Here is a 16,460-nt window from a genome sequence, read left to right as displayed (position 1 = left end):
CGAAGTATCACCTTGTTCTGTTCAAACTACTGCCTCTTGGTCTGTGTACAAGTTCCTCGTGAGCACAGTTAAGTGTTCTGGAATTCCCTTCTTCAAGTAAAATTTTGCTGAAGATAATTTAAAAATGGTTGCAGCAGTACACTGACAGAGAACTGCCAGAAATTCAAGCTGGATTCAGAAGAGGATGTGGTATGAGGGATATCATTGCAGATGTCAGATGGATCCTGGCTGAAAGCAGAGAATACCAGAAAGATGTTTACCTGTGTTTTATTGACTACGCAAAGGCATTCGACCGTGTGGATCATAACAAATTACAGATAACATTGTGAAGAAGGGAATTCCAGAACACTTAACTGTGCTCACGAGGAACTTGTACACAGACCAAGAGGCAGTAGTTTGAACAGAACAAGGTGATACTTCGTGGTTTAAAGTCAGGAAAGGTGTGCGTCAGGGTTGTATCATTTCACCATACTTCTTCAGTCTGTATGCGGAGCAAATAATCTAAGAAGCTGGACTATATGAAGAAGAACGAGGCATCAGGATTGGAGGAAGACTCATTAACAACCTGTGATATGCAGATGACATAACCTTGCTTGCTGAAAGTGAAGAGGACTTGAAGCACTTACTGTTGAAGATCAAAGACCGCAGCCTTCAGTATGGATCACACCTCAACATAAAGAAAACAAAAATCCTCACAACTGGACCTATAAGCAACATCATGATAAACAGGCAGGGTTTCGTTTTGTTCTACATAGGGTTGCTATGAGTGGGAAGTGTCTCGAAGGAACCTAAAAGCAACAACATATGCATGTGAAAGCTGGGCAATGAATAAGGAAGACCAAAGAAGAATTGAGGCCTTTGAATTATGATGTTGGTGAAGAATATTGAATATACCGTGGACTGCCAGAAGAATGACCAAATCTGTCTTGGAAGAAGTACTACCAGAATGCATCTTAGAAGTGAGGATGGTGAGACTTTGTCTCATGTACTTTGGACATGCTATCAGGAGGGACCAGTCCCTGGAGAACGACATCATGCTAGGTAAAGTAGAGGGTCAGCTGAAAAGAGGAAGACCCTCAATGAGATGGACTGACACAGTGCCTGCAACAATAGGCTCAAACATTGCAACAACTGTGAGGATGGAGCAGGACTGAGCAGTACCTCATTCTGTTGTACACAGGGTCGCTATGAGTCGGGACACCAACTCTATGACACCTAACAATAACAACAACAACAAATTGTCGCTTTCCTCATTTCCACTCTACCAGTCCAGGTCAAACTACCACCATGACTTGCCTGCACTATTGCAATGGTTTTCTAGACTGTCAGCTCACTGAGGACAGGATTTGTGTTTGTTTTGCCATTGTGTCTGCACCATCTAGGCAAAAGTCATCACACATACCATAGCTCAAAAAATACTATTAAAATAATGTTGTCTGTATGATCTCCCTGCATCCACTTCCCTCACACATCCATTCTCCACACAGAAGTTAGAAGATTGTTTTTAAAATTTCATTATGCTGTTTCTTTGCTTAAATGTCTTCTCTTTGCTCGTTTGATAAATTACAAACCCTCTCCTTGTTTCTAAGGCTCTGGCTGTTTTTTTGCACTTCACCTACCTCTCCAAGTTCATTCCACACCTCCCCCCACCCCACAGTTGCTCCCTGTGCATGGTGAGTGCCACTATGTGATTTTAGAGAGTGAGCTGTGGTCTCAAGAGACACAAACAGGAAAACTTGATAGATTAAGAGATGTTCTGTGGATAAGTAGAGATCTGGTTGTTCACATGCTTGCAGTTGATGTCAGGATAGGGGCAGAGAGGGAGGTGGTCCAACAGGCTTTAGGACATATAAAATATTGTCCTAGAAAGGAGATGGAAAGTTGTCCTTGCCCAATGGCAGGGACACATTGTTGGTAGTGGTGTGGTGGTGGTGGTGGGGATAGTGTGATTGTAAAACAAATCAAGAATCAACGTTTCTTGCTCCTTCAGATGGAGGGCTGGGATTAAATCATAAACGGAGCTAAGGCGTACAATGTTGGTGAAGGAAAGAAGTAGATGGGTACAACCCTAGACAGGATAGCATTAAGCTGAGGGAACTTCAGTTGTTAGGACTTGAATTGAAAGTACATGTGGAAAGGAGGTGAAACTCACAGGTTTACCTTTTTCATTTACAAAACAGAACATGCCATTTATTCATTTGAGGAGTCATTACAGTTAACCTGATATTATTTTCTCTTGAGACCTCCCGGGCTGGTACTTGGTAATTGTGGTCTCAGGCTGTGAGCTAGTGAGCCTGAGAGCCAACTTCCCAGGATGTCTTAAGTTGTATTCAGGAGTTCTCTTATAAGAAGATTATACTTTAATGAAAACTGTGTTATAATTTTCCGTTAGCAACATGATAAAACAAGTGTCCTGATGCTGAAATCAAACATAGAGTGTCAGGCAGTTGTAGAGAAGAAGGCCATGCTCTGATTCTTTCTATTTCTGTTCTTTGTGTGAAGGTTGGGGCGGTGTGGTCTTACCCGTCACTGTTGCCTGGACATCTCCTCAGTCCTGAGCAGCAACCAGAAGCTGGTGGAACTGGATCTGAGTGACAATGCCCTGGGAGACTCTGGGGTCAGACATTTGTGTGTGGGACTGCGGCATTTATTCTGCAATCTGCGGAAGCTCTGGTGAGTCTGAACTAATTTCCCTTATGAAGGGTAAGACTGCAGCTTTCATGAAGCACAAGGGGCTAGAGTTTTAGTGTGAGAATTGCTCTGGCTGATAGAGGACTTCCTGTGTTTATCTCTGAGTGTTTGTTTGTTAGTGTTTGTTATGAGAAAAGCCTCATACTAAGCCCTGGAGAAAAACGTATGCCATAAAAGTAATGACGCCTGCCTTTAAAGTACTTAACTGCCTAGCTGAGAAAATAAAACTAGTATAACGCATGATTGTAGAAGAATTTTAGAACTTCATAACAAATGCAACCCTCAGTCCCCACCCCAATAGGAAACATTGGGCTAAAGCAATGTAGACACTTAATATTCTATGGAGCCCTTCACTGAACACTTCTGGGAGATGTGAATTTTTAAGCAAAGAAGATGCTTAAAAATGGCAGGAGCAGTGTAAGTTTAGGATGGACTTGGAAGGATCTTACTTGCTATTATATTAAAAAAAAAATAAAAATAAAAATAAAAACTTAATATAGAGCTTGGATTCACTCCCGTCTCATGTATGGACTAGACTAGAGACAGAAGCAGGTACGAGCCTCTCTAGCCCAAGGCGGTAACTGGGGAGAGAGACGTGATTGTGACACTCTGCTATCTCTGTGGAAGGCTGGTCAGCTGCTGTCTCACATCAGATTGCTGTCAGGATCTTGCATCAGTCCTGACCACCAACCAGTCCCTGACCAGACTCTACATGGGGGAAAATGCCCTGGGAGACGCAGGAGTTGGAATTTTGTGTGAAAAAGCAAAGCATCCACAATGTAAGCTGCAGAAATTGGGGTAAGTCTTCTTGGGCATCTTAGCAGAAGGACAACTTCTCTCCAGTTATTTGGAAAATATGGATGAAAGTTACTTCTAATCAGATGGAGTTGAGGGTAGGTAAGCGAAGACACACTGTCTGAAGTGGTTTGAAGCACTATATACATGTAATATACTGTTAATAAGACATTTTGAGGTCCCTGGGTGGTGCAAACAGTTAACAAGCTTGGGTGCTAACCAAAAGGTTGGAAGTTTGAGTCCATTCAAAGGCTCCTCAGAAGAAAAGCCTAGTGATCTATTTCTGAAAAATCAGCCACTGAAAATTCTATGGAGCCCAGTTCTACTCCGACACACATGGGATTACCATGATTCGGAGTTAACTCGACAGAAACTGTTGGTCATAGAATAAGATATTTAGGATTACAGAATGAGAGATTCTTAAATTGGAAGAAACCTTAGAAGTTGTGCAGCTCAACTGAATGAAGATGAATGAATGAATGAAAGACTTCCTTCTAAGACATTCTTGTGGATAGTCACTACTTTTCTGTGTGAACACTTCCAAGCATGCATGTCATTGCTGTTCAGTGTGGCCTCTACAGTAGGATAGAGCTTTAACTAGGGGAGAGTTCTTACACTTAGGTAGCACCCCATCTTCATTCTGTACATCAGTCCTTGTTCTGCTCCCTGGAGCTTCACTGGGTGACTCAGGTCTCAGTTCCATAGACACAACACTTACACCCTGGGCCTTCTTATCTCTTGTCTAAGGGCCTCTAAGTCCTCAGTATTGTGTGGATTAGCACCTTCACCAATTTATTCATGGTCTCCTAGATTACAGCTGGTTTGTTAATGTTCTTTAAAATGTAGTGCCCAGAACTGAACCTAGTACTCTTGAACATGCATGGTGGAACCTTTACTTTCTTTGGCAGGACACTATACTGTTACTGGCAGAGCCTATGGTTTCTATATGTTTTTAGCAGTTACATCAGTTTCTCAGTTCCTGTTGGATGTTTTTGTTTTTGTTAGTTGCCACTGAGTTGGCTCCGACTTTTGATGACCTTATGTATAATAGAACAAAACATTGCTTGTTCCTGTGTCATATTCATGATCATTGATATGTTTGAGCCCATTGTTGAGGCTATTGTGTCAATCCCTCTCATTGAGGGTTTCCCTCATTTTCACTGACCCTCTGCATCACCAAACATGATGTCCTTTTCTAGTGATTGGTCTTTCTTGATGATGTGTCCAAAGTAACTGAGCTGAAGTCTCGCCATCCTCGCTTCTATGGAACATTCCGGTTGTGTTTCTTCTAACACTGATTTATTTGTTCTTCTGGAAGTCCATAATATAGTCAGTATTCTACACAAACATCACTGGGTCAAATGCACCTTGGTTATCAGAGTGACATCTTTGCTTCTTAAAACTTTAAAGAGGTCTTTTGCAGCAGATTTGCCCAAAGCAATAAGTCACTTGATTTCTTCACTGCTGCTTCCACGGACATTGATTGTTGATCCCATTATAATGAAATAATTGACAACTTCAATTTCTTCTTCATTTATAATTAATAAATAATAATAATAAGTACCTACTACTAATAACACACTTAATATGTATCACACATGTTCCATGTTCTTTATATAGGTTATCTCAGTTGGCCTCATAAAAGCCCCGCAAAGTAGATATGTGTTCCCAATTTACAGAGGAGGAAAAAACAAAAAACAAAAAACTAAGGGAGCTTAAAACCTTTGCCCAAGAACACCCAGATGCAGACATAGCCCTGTGTGACCCCATTGGCCACTCCTTTAGTGCCGTCTGACTTATTGCTAGTGGACCCTATCGAGGCCTTCTCCATCTGGTTCTCTTCTCTCCAAGGGTGGGACCTCACATTCAGTGCTATTAAATTTCATCTTACCTTTTCTTTTAACCCATAGTCTAGGTATTTGAATCTTGATTCTGTCAGTTTTATCTCTGAATACAAAAAGCAAACTGCATATGTCTTCATTCATATTATTGATGTAAGTATCAACCAGACCAGAATTAAAGATAAAATATGCCAGAAAGGGTATTTCCTGAGGAATAATCTATTACTCCGTAATTAACAGTCTTTATATGTTCAAAAAGCTTTGACACTTCCTTGGACTTGTCCCATCAGCTATCTCCAGATATCACCATATCTCTTACCATAGACAAGTTTCTAGAAAAAATCTGTATTCAATGCCTCAATTTCCTCATCTTCTATTATTACTCTCCCTCAGCAAGTTGACTTCTGCTGCACTTGGTATGTTCAAAAGATATGAATTTGCCCCATTATTTGCTAGGCTGCACTGTTTGCCAGAGGGTCTGTTGTGGGTACCGATGGGAGCAGTGAGTAAAACAGACCTAGACACTGTTTTCAGCAACATTCTTACCTGGAGTGACAGACAACAGACAAGCAAACAAACATGCAAATATAGTTTATGAGAAAAGCCAGAGTGACAGTGCAAGCTGCTACATTGGCCAGGTGCTCGGAGAACGCCTCTTGAGCAGGTGACACTTCAGCAGGTACTAAGTGAAGTGAGGGCCTGCACCATGAAGGAGCTCAGGGAAAAGCACTCTAGGCAGAGGGAACAGAAGTGAAGAAGCCCAGGTCATAGACTCTCTCAGTTGACCCTCTTTTCCCAGGGTGCTCAGTGATTCTGGTTCAACTCCTGTAGATCCTTCTCAGTCCTTACCTTGGATGATATCTGTTGCCTCTAATTCTGCTCATCACCTCCTCCTTGAAACCCTTTTCCTCTCTTTTCACTCAGTCTTTCCTCCTAATTTTTTAACTTCCTCTTCTCTGGATCCTATGTTGGCATCTCTTGCTGTGGTCTGAGGATTTCACCAATGGCCTCCTTGTTTTCTAAATGTTTCTACAATCCCTTGAATTTCACATACGCTGCTTAGCTTCAGCAAAAACTCAGACCTGCTAGATTTTTATTACAAGAGTAATACATGCTCAGTGAAAGAATATCAAATAATACAGATGTATGAAGTATAAAGTGAAAACAACTTCTAACTCCACTTCTGAGAGAACCATTTTAAACAGTTTGATGAGCAAACTTTAAGACATTTGGTTACGCATGAACATCCATTCATACATCTGTCTGTCTGTCCATCCACTCATCTGTCTTCATACACTCACTCTACTTATCAAACATGGAATCATAGCATACTTTCCTATGGTTTGCTCTTTGAATTTATCATAGATAAATTTCCATGCTGCTATATATAGATTTGTATTGTATATACCATAATTTATTTAACCACTCATCAAATGATGAGCTTTTGAGTAGGTTTCTACTTTTTCACCATTACAAAAAATGGTGCAATGAGAATCCTTGTTTATACTACTTTATGCATGTGTGAGCATTTCTTTAGGAAGGGTACCTATAAGTGGAATTAGTGAGTTGAAGCTTTTAGGCATTTTATATTTTGTTAGATATAGCCAAATTTTCTTTTCTTGAACTTGAGACCCTTTTCTCTGGCTGCATATTGTACTTGCTTCTCCTTTCCCTGAATATTACACAAGTGTCACAAATGAAGCGTTTCCAGTGTTGCTTTAATTCTTGTAACCTACTCAGTCACCCCCATCCTTTGACGTGCTCCGGCCCTCTCCTTCCTGCCTTGTTCAATAGTGGGACTTTCCAGCAGGCTTCCCGGTAGTAACCAGAGGGCAACTCTACATTCCTTATTCTCTTTACTTTCAGTTCCCCCCTCCTCTCACACTTCATTTACATAACACCAATGGAATCTCTCTAAACTGCAAATCTGATAATATTGAGCCTTTGCTCTAAAACTTTCCAAAGTTCTTCTTTGAAGTCAGAGTAAAGTTGACATACCTTACCTCAGCACACAAGGGTCTCCCTGACCCAGATCCAGATTGCTGCGCCTGCCCTTGCTCCTACCACACCCTCCACCCCATTTTGAGTCATCTTGAATTAGTCTTTATTTATAAGAACCCAGTCTGCTCTTGTACCCTTTGTCACCTCTCTTCACCATATGCCCAATCTTTGACCTTGAGAAAAAGACATGATTTCATGAACCTCAGATTTCTAATCTGTAACAGGTACATGATAGTTATAACTGTATGGCCTAACTTGCCAGACTGAAGTAAGAATCAAATAAGACACGACTCTGCAATGTTAGGGGTATTACTGCTTATGGTAACCTGGGGTATCTTTCTGGAAGAAATCATTGTGAAGGTAGCTGTGCTGTCAGGGAAGACTGGATAATGAGGGCTCTTCTGTTTGACCCTTTTGACAGATTGGTGAATTCTGGCCTTACGTCAGTTTGTTGTCCAGCTCTGTCCTTGGCACTCAGCACTAACCAGAATCTCACGCACCTTTACCTAAGGGGCAATGCTCTTGCAGACAAAGGGATCAAGATGCTCTGTGAGGGACTCATGAACCCCAACTGCAAGCTTCAGATGTTGGAGTAAGTTCCTTGGCTTATTATGGTGATGGGGATATGTGGTAGCTGAGAGTGGAGGGAAGTTTGGGGAGAATGGCAGCTAGATAATCTATATTTGAGAAGTGATGGCATCTTTCAAGTGTTTGGTTTATTTAAGGATTATGGGACTGGGAGGAATTCTAGATGTTGTAAAGAGAGAAACTCAGATTTTTTACGCCACATTCCTTTCTACCACAAAAGAGTGGGATAGCATAAGACTTGTGTTTTGGGGAAGTTTTGAGGGAGACACAGATTTTGGGGGAAAATCAATTTACAAATTACTGTGATTAATTTGATATGCATAATCCAATACCTTGAAAAAATAGTCCCATCTAAAAAAGGAGAGAAAAATAATCATTGATGTATAAGGGTGTTCCACAAATTGTGTACTATTTGTGTTCTAAAGTTTACAGGCTGATATCTGTAGGACCTGGGAGGAAAGTTAAGGGGACATTTTCCTTAAATCACCCCCTTTCTTGCAGATTAGACAACTGCAATCTCACCTCACATTGCTGCTGGGACCTGTCTACCCTTCTGACCTCTAATCAGAGCCTTCGGGAGCTGAGCCTGGGCAACAATGACCTGGGTGACCTGGGTGTCGTGCTTCTCTGCGAAGTACTCAAACAGCAGAACTGCTTCCTGAATACGCTGCGGTAAGCGTGCTTTGGAGAGATTTGTACAGTGGAGTTCAGAGTTCTCAGGAAAAATTGACCAGTTACCAAATTCCAGGTTGTACCTCCACCAGTTAGTACAGGTTAAAATTTTTTTTTTGTAGGGTACATGCATCATTAACTACATATTTAACTTCATCCAGGCATCTAGAATAATCAAGGTTCAGCTGGATGTGGAAAGACTTTCCGTCCATATTCCCAAAAGAAACACCAGTCCTAATGAAACTGGCCAAATAGGATTATATTTCTATGCAAGGGATTGTACTTTACAGAACTAGACAAGTCTACAATTCATTCCAGTTGAAAAGGTCTTTGCATGAAGCACATGTTGTTGGTCTTGTTTCTGAAGTTTCCTAAGTGGAGAAAGAGTGCTCTAGAAACATTGAGATAAGAAATTTCATAAAATTTAGCCTATCTGCAGTGTGTTTGGTGACCATTGTCTTCCTTCAGTCATTAACATTACCACCAAGGTACTCATGATCTCTCTGTTAAGGGCTATCTCGTTAGTCTCATAGCTTCTGTCAGCCCAAGTGATCAGCCAAATCAAGATTATTAGAAACTATACAGAACAAATGATCCAATTTATTTAATAATTAAGTTGCAAGGAAAATTTAAGAAAAGAGAAGGAAGAAGAATGTATACCAAAAAAGATGTAGGAGGCATATCACCTGAGTGCAATGTACGGACTTTATATGGCTCTTGATTAAATGAACATAGTGGAAAAAAGTTACAAGAAAATCAAGGAAATTTAAACATTGACTGGATATATGATCATATTTAAGGAATTAATGCTAACTTTTTTAGGTGTAATAATGGCATTGTGGTGTGTTTAAAAAAACCCTCTTAATTTAGTGTTACACAGTAAAATGTGTATAGGTGCATGGTATGTCTTTAAAATAAGCCATTGGTTGGAAGAGTGGGTGGAGCATAGATGAAATAAGATTGGCCATAAATTGTTAACTGTTGAAACTAGGTAATGAGCACATGCAAATTTACTATATTATTCTTTATACTTCTAGATATATTTTAAATCTTCCAAAATTGAAGGTGAAAAAAATTATAGAAACTGTATTGCGCATATAGCACAGAATTTCAGAGCTTAGAGGTTTATGAGGTTAAGGGAAATGCAATAAGATTTTTGAGGCTAAAAACTCGGTAGAAAATTTCTTTGAAGAGTACAACCCAAGTCTTTTTATTTGCTTTTACAGATTGTGTGAAATGTATTTCAATTATGAGACAAAATGTGCATTAGAAACACTTCAAGAAGAAAAGCCTGAGTTGACCATTGTCTTCGAGCCTTCTTGGTAGTGATGGAAGCAGGGCTGCCAGGCACCATGTTCTATAGCACCCATGTTCCACGTGCACACAAGTGGGAATGAATGTTTCTCCATCCAAGGTCAAGACCACAGCTCTGTGATTCTTCTGGCCCAGACTCAGAGAGTGAAAGCTTGCTGATGGTGTTTTTATGTAGGAGATTTGAACATCTTCTTTATCCTTAGGTTGAAGACACCATGGCAATAAAATCATTAATATCATATTGTTCCAATCATAGTGCCTCAGAGGATACTTTGCCTTGGTGGCCTTGTGTGATTAACTCATTCAATAAAGCACTTTTTCTGTCTTTCTTCTTCTCTTTTCACTCTTTCTAGTGCTCCTTTCCCTTCCATCTTTTTCCTTTCTTCTGTTTACTTTTGTTGATATTATCACTCCTGCCGTCTTTCTCTTAACTGACCATAATATAGAATGAGATAATTATGCATATGTTGCAATTTTGTGGCAGCACCTTATTTATTTTTAATTTTTCATAACATTAATATTTTCTAATAAAAATAATTTGTGTTTATTGTAGCTTGTTGGAGATACAAAAAATATTACAAATTTGTTGTGTTTATTGAGTATAATTGTTTCCTTTCCTCAATTTTAAAAGATTATGACAAGAACTCTTTATTTATTTAAACTATTAAAGATAAAATGAAATTGATTTATATAGTTTTTAAGTCTCTTTTCCAAATAATCCAACTGTAGTCAATGGAAAACAAAAAGCCCTCACTGTAATGCTAATGATTAGAATTTCAGCTTTGGTAGAATGGAAGGCGTACAGGGTCTTAGAGTACTAAATAGAGTATTATGCGGAAAATGCATTTTGTCTTTAATAGGTGAGAATTTATTTTGAGATTTATCTCGTCCCAAAACAGCTCATCTACAACACTTCCGTTAGCATTAATCATTAATCAATAGTGATCAGCTGTTTCTCTCTGCATGGGACAATTCCTGAGCCACATGGAATTGCTTGGAATGGAAATATTACTTCCTCTGCAAAATGAGGCCATCCAAACTCTGCTACTCAAAATATGGCTTATGAACTGTGGATAAGGAGCTTGTGCAGGAATGTAAGTCAATCACATCATTAAGCATACTTTTTAAGATAAGCCGACTGTTTTTTCATAGTAAGACTTTCTCAAAAAAGGAAGCAGTGTGTGATTTACATTCTGGTTCATACTCTTTGTCTTGTCTAGGACCAGCATTTTTGAATAGCGCTGATTTAGACATTTGCTTTCTACATCATGGTGAAGTTAGCTATTGAAGATTGCCTTCCTGCTACAAACACCTTGACATGCTGGGTAAAATATAATTTAAATAAACATAGCTGAGCTTGAAAGAGAGAAAGTGGAATCTCTGAGTACTAGGAACTTAAAAGTGTTCTGGTAAGCTTAAGAGTTTACGCTTTGGTGGCCCTGAGGAATATCTGAATGAAGACCCCATGGTATGACTATTTAGTTGGAAAAATCCTTGAGGTTATACATACTATTAGAACTAAAACAATGAGCAAAGTTGTTGGATACAAGCTCAATTTATAAAAATCAACAGCACGCAGTTGAAAAAGATTTGTTTCAACCATCATAGCAAAGATTGAATCAGGTACAAAGCACCAATGGATGCTAAATCTTGAGGGAAATTTAAATGAAGAGCAGGATAGTTGCATTGTCTTAAAATATCTCTCCACAGATGGCTAATCAGTTGCAAAAGAAAAAAAATAGTACCTACGTACTGTGCAGAAATTGGACAACACCTTGAGTATATAGTAAAATACAGCATCAACGAGGGCAAACGGACATTTGTCTCCACATAAGATGCCTCAAAAAGAAACCAATACCACCTATATAGGATTCCGACTGAAAATACATCAGACAAACTCCAGATGTGGAAATTCTATTAAAAAGGGATGGGGGACTATGTTCTCCAATACTGCCAATGTTACAAAAGGAAAAAAAAAAACAAAAAACAAAAAACTCTGAAAATATCCCAGGTTAAAGGAAGATTAAAAAGACATGACAACTAAATGCAGTACCAGACCTTGGTCTGGATCCTGAACTGGAAGGAAAAGATGCTATAAAAGCCATTCTTGGGTCAACTGACTAAATTGGAATATGGACAGTAGATCAGATAACTATTTTATTAATGTCAATTTATGGCATTTGATGACTAGGCTGTAGTCATATAAGAGAATATCTCTCAGTTAAATAATCACTGAAAGGTTTAAGAGTGAAGGACCATTCTGTATGCAATTTACCTCCAATTTTTTAAGCAAAATAAAGCATTATATATAAGCAGAGAGAGGGAGAATGCAAATGATAAAGCAAATGGGGTAAAAAATGTTGATAATGGGTAAATTTGGTGAGACAATAAGCATGTTCTTTATACTATTATTATTGTAACATTTTGTGCATATGGAATTATTTCAACATAAAAGTTAAAAGATTAAAATGATTAACAGTATTCCTAAAAATATTATTAATCATAACAATAAAATTTATAAGGTATCCAGACATTTTGCTGGGTGCTGAGGCCTCATTGGTGAACCAGATTAATCGGATCCCTGAAGTCATTTCACCAGACATGCTACACTCATTTATCCCAATGAGTCCTCACATCAATCTTATGAAGTAGGTACTGTTTGTATCCCCATTTTACAGAAGAGAAATTGAGGCTTAGAAAAGGCAAATAACTTTTCCAAAGTCATGCATCTAGAAAATAACAAAACCTGGATTTAAACCCTGGTAATCTGATTCCAGGGGCTCTGGTGTTACAGTGGTTAAGAGCTAGGCTGCTAACCAAAAGGTGGGTAGTTCGAATCCACCAGCCACTCCCTGGAAACCCTATGGGGCAACTCTCCTCTGTCCCGTCGGGTAGCTATGAGTCCAAATCACTCGACGGTAACGGATTTTGTTTTGTTTTGTTTTGTTTTAAATCTGACTCTAGAGTGAGATTCTGGGAGAAAAATATTAATTAAAGTCTTACAGCACACAGCTGATTAATTTAATTGCCATCAATAAGTTGTATGCCTGTAAAACGCTGAATTGGCTAAGAGTAGCTGCTGAGGCTGCTTATGTACAATAAAACATCACAAGGGATTTGGCTCCTTGGTTTAGAGGTTTAGGGTCATGGTTTCATGGGACGTCCCAGTTAATTGACCAAACAATGTGTTGAGTGCTTCTGTTCTACCTCCTAGTTTGTTGTGTAGTGCCTGGGGTCTTAAAAGCTTGCAAGTGGCCGTCCAAGGTACAATTGAACTCTATCTGCCTAGAGTGGCTAATTGCCTCTACGAACAACTTCCCCCTTTGTAATGAGACCAGAAGAACTGGATGGTACCCAGCAGCCACTACTGAACAGTTTAATCAAAGATTCTGTAGAAGAATCCTGATCAAAAGGAGGAAAATACAGAGCAGAACTTAAAATTCTTACGGAATCCAGATTTTTTGGAGCCATGGGGGCTGGATGAACCTCTGAAACTGTTGCCCTGAAATAATCTTTAACCTTAAACCAAAAATATCCCCTGAAGTCTTCTTAAAGCCAAAGAATAGCTTAACTAGTAAAGAATATCTGCCTTGAGCATTGTGCTCTTTTAAGTTCTGTCTATATGAGATCATCCAGAACTGTGAGGCAATAAATTTGTTGTTAAAAAAAAAAAAAGACTGACACAGTGGCTGCAACCATGGGATGAAGCATAGCAACAGTTGTGAGGATGGCACAGGACTGGGCAGTTTTGTTCTGGTGTACATCGGATCTTGCTATGAGTTGGAATCAACATGACAACACCTAATAACAACAACAAGACTTCTGGAATGTGTTTGGTCCATAGTAGGAATGCAATAAAAGATAGCTAAGAATAATAGTTGAAATAAAAAAAAAATTTATCCACATGGGATCAAATTGACAATAGCAACTTGAAAGAGTAGATAGGAAATTTAGGGGTCAGTGAGTTTATGGTTGTAAATATAACATCCTTCCCACAATCACTCAATTTTCTTAATTTCAAGAATAATCAATATTTACTGTTAACTCCCTGGGTTGGAGACTGAGTTACTCACCTTTGCTTCCGCATCTTTTCAGCTAGGACAGGCATGTAATGGCTTACAGGGTCACTTTTTCAATGACTGCCAAAAAATACTCGTCTCCCTGCCAAACAATTAGAACTGTTTGTTTAGCACTTGGAGCATTTTAGAGGAAAATGTTACGGTGGCATCCAGCAATTCTTACTTTCAAATACTTTTTTGGAGAGTGGAGGTAGGGTTCATTTTTTAAAATATCATTTTACTCACTTCAAATATTGGCTATATGTGATATTTTCCCTGCATAGCTAAATTTTCTTCAGTAAGTAGGTATCCTTTTTTACTGAAAAAAAGACATACCTGAAATAAATCTATCAAAAATTATGCAAAAGCCACAAAAAGAAGACCTAATTAAATGGAGAGCTATATCATATTTACGGATGGAAGTATTCAATAGCATGACAATGTCAGTTCCTTCTGCAATAATCTAAAATTCAATGTAATTATAATTAGCATACTAATTTTAGCATGGTGATTAAGAGCTTGTCTGCTAACTAAAAAGTCGGCAGTTCAAATCCACCAGCCACACCTTGGAAACCCTATGGGGCAGTTCTACTCTGTCATATAGGGTTGTTAGGATTTGGAATTGACTCAATGGTAACAGGTTTTCTTTTTTGGTTTTATATGGAAAAAAAGGGAGAGGGGCAAAGAATATCCAGGAATATTTTGATGACATGGGTGGACTCACTCTACTAGATATCAAGGCTTATCGTGGAACTATAATAACTGGTCAGTGTATATAAATAAGTTGCTGTTGATTCCATTCAGACTCACGGTGACTCCAGGTGTGTCAGAGTAGAACTGTGCTCCATAGGGCTTTCAATGGCTGATTTTTCAGAAGTAGATCTTCAAGCCTTCTTCTGAGGCACCTCCAGGTGGGCTCAAACCTCCAACTTTTCAGTTAGCAGCTTAATGAATTAATCATTTGCACCACCCAGGACCTCTCAGTGTAGTGGAGGCAGTATATAGCACAGAAGAGAGAGTTCATGTACATGCATTGGCATGTGTGGAAATGTGATATGTGACAGTCCCATTAAAAATGGTGTGGAAAGAAGGGCTAGTTGATGAATCTGCCTGGAACAAATGGCTATGCCACTGGAAAAATTATATATCTCTATCTCACATCATATAAGTATATCCCAAATGTATTAAATACATACTTTAAATGGAAAGCTATAAAACTCTTAGAAGAAAATGAGCAAATTATCTAAGATCTAACGTGAGGTACTACTTTTCTTGAAATAGACAAAATCCACGAACTATAAAGGAAAGCTTGATAAACTATATTAAAATTTTAAACTTCTGGATATTGTTTTAAAGATAAAAGATTAGCCTCAGCTTGAGCCCCTCTTGTGCCCCAGTTCCTGGTCCACAATTTACTCCAGGGGTTGCTGTGATGAGCAGCTGCTCACAGATGTAACATGGTAGTACCTCATATCTGTGGCACCACATATCATTCATGGCTTTTAGCTGTGGGGTTTCTCTGACACAGCATGGGATACTTGTGGAAACCACCCCATGCTGCCCAAACTGACAACACTAGGGGTCCAGTGCCCTATGGGGACACCGTTGACCCACAGGGTGAGAATCTTGGTAAACAATCCTCCTTTCTGAGTTGCACTTCATGCGCTTTTCAGAAGGCCCTGTTGGAATTGAGCCCCTGTAACTTATTTTAGATGTCATTGGTCATTCAATGTCAAAATTCTCACCTTCCATATAGGATACTTGAGTTATATTCCCGACCAATGAACCTCAAGCACAGCTACCACCCATGTGTCACCCAAGGCTTTTGTGTTGCTCTGATGCTGAACAGGTTTCAGTGGAGCTTCCAGACTAAGATGGACTAGAAAGAAAAACCTGCAACTCTACTCTGAAAATTAACCAATGAAAATCCTGTGGATCACAATGGCCCGATCTCTAACCAATCATGGGGATGGCGCAGGAGTGGCCAGCATTTTGTTTTGCTGTGTGTCTGGTTGCCATGACTTGGGGGCTGACTCCATGGCAGCTAACAAAAACAAGAACTTACTTCAGGGGTCAGTTTAATAATACTCCCTTGTATTTGCTTTCCTTCTTTTTGTGCTTACCCTTCCCTGTTATTCCAATCCTGTTCCCGAGGACTACTTTCCAAAATAATTTTCCTAAAAGAAAGCCTTTGTCTCAGGCTCTCTGGGAGAGACTCAGACTAAGCACTTGGCAATTTCCATTACTGAGAAAATAGCTCATTGCAAATAGTTGAAATTTAAGAGCCAGTCTACAAAATGAGAAAAGCACAGAAGTATGGTGTCTCGCAGCTGTCCTCCTACTGTCTCTAGAAGGGTGAGTTGAGTACACATCTCAGGAGGATGACCTTAGGAGATTGTATCACTCTGAGTATTATGGAATGGAGAATTTATTACAGAGGTAAGATGTTAAAAACTCTTGAGAAGTTCAGGATGTTAGGGGGTTCTGTCTTAGTCATCTA

The 16,460-nt window shown here is 39.3% G+C and overlaps 1 protein-coding gene across 8 annotated transcripts in view; it reads left to right on the top strand.

The window, feature by feature from the left end:
- The window catches only part of NLRP3 (NLR family pyrin domain containing 3), a 26,999-nt gene extending 15,102 nt beyond the window's left edge, over nucleotides 1–11,897 (top strand). For 5 of the 8 annotated variants that reach the window (XM_023739031.1, XM_023739035.1, XM_023739032.1 and 2 more), the window contains 6 exons: nucleotides 1,590–1,673; nucleotides 2,503–2,673; nucleotides 3,319–3,489; nucleotides 7,750–7,920; nucleotides 8,418–8,588; nucleotides 9,815–11,897. In XM_023739031.1, the coding sequence (XP_023594799.1) occupies nucleotides 1,590–1,673; nucleotides 2,503–2,673; nucleotides 3,319–3,489; nucleotides 7,750–7,920; nucleotides 8,418–8,588; nucleotides 9,815–9,914 (868 nt within the window). In that variant the 3' untranslated portion in view covers nucleotides 9,915–11,897. The remainder of the gene's footprint in view (nucleotides 1–1,589; nucleotides 1,674–2,502; nucleotides 2,674–3,318; nucleotides 3,490–7,749; nucleotides 7,921–8,417; nucleotides 8,589–9,814) is intronic. The other 3 variants (XR_002825368.1, XM_023739037.1, XM_023739036.1) reach the window with 3 other exon arrangements.
- Nucleotides 11,898–16,460: the final 4,563 nt, after the last annotated feature.

The sequence above is a fragment of the Trichechus manatus genome, unplaced genomic scaffold (genome assembly GCF_000243295.1).
Source record: "Trichechus manatus latirostris isolate Lorelei unplaced genomic scaffold, TriManLat1.0 scaffold00128, whole genome shotgun sequence".
NCBI classification, from domain to species: Eukaryota; Metazoa; Chordata; class Mammalia; order Sirenia; family Trichechidae; genus Trichechus; species Trichechus manatus.
Note: the sequence above shows the minus strand (reverse complement) of the source record. Positions and strands in the feature narration are given on the sequence as shown.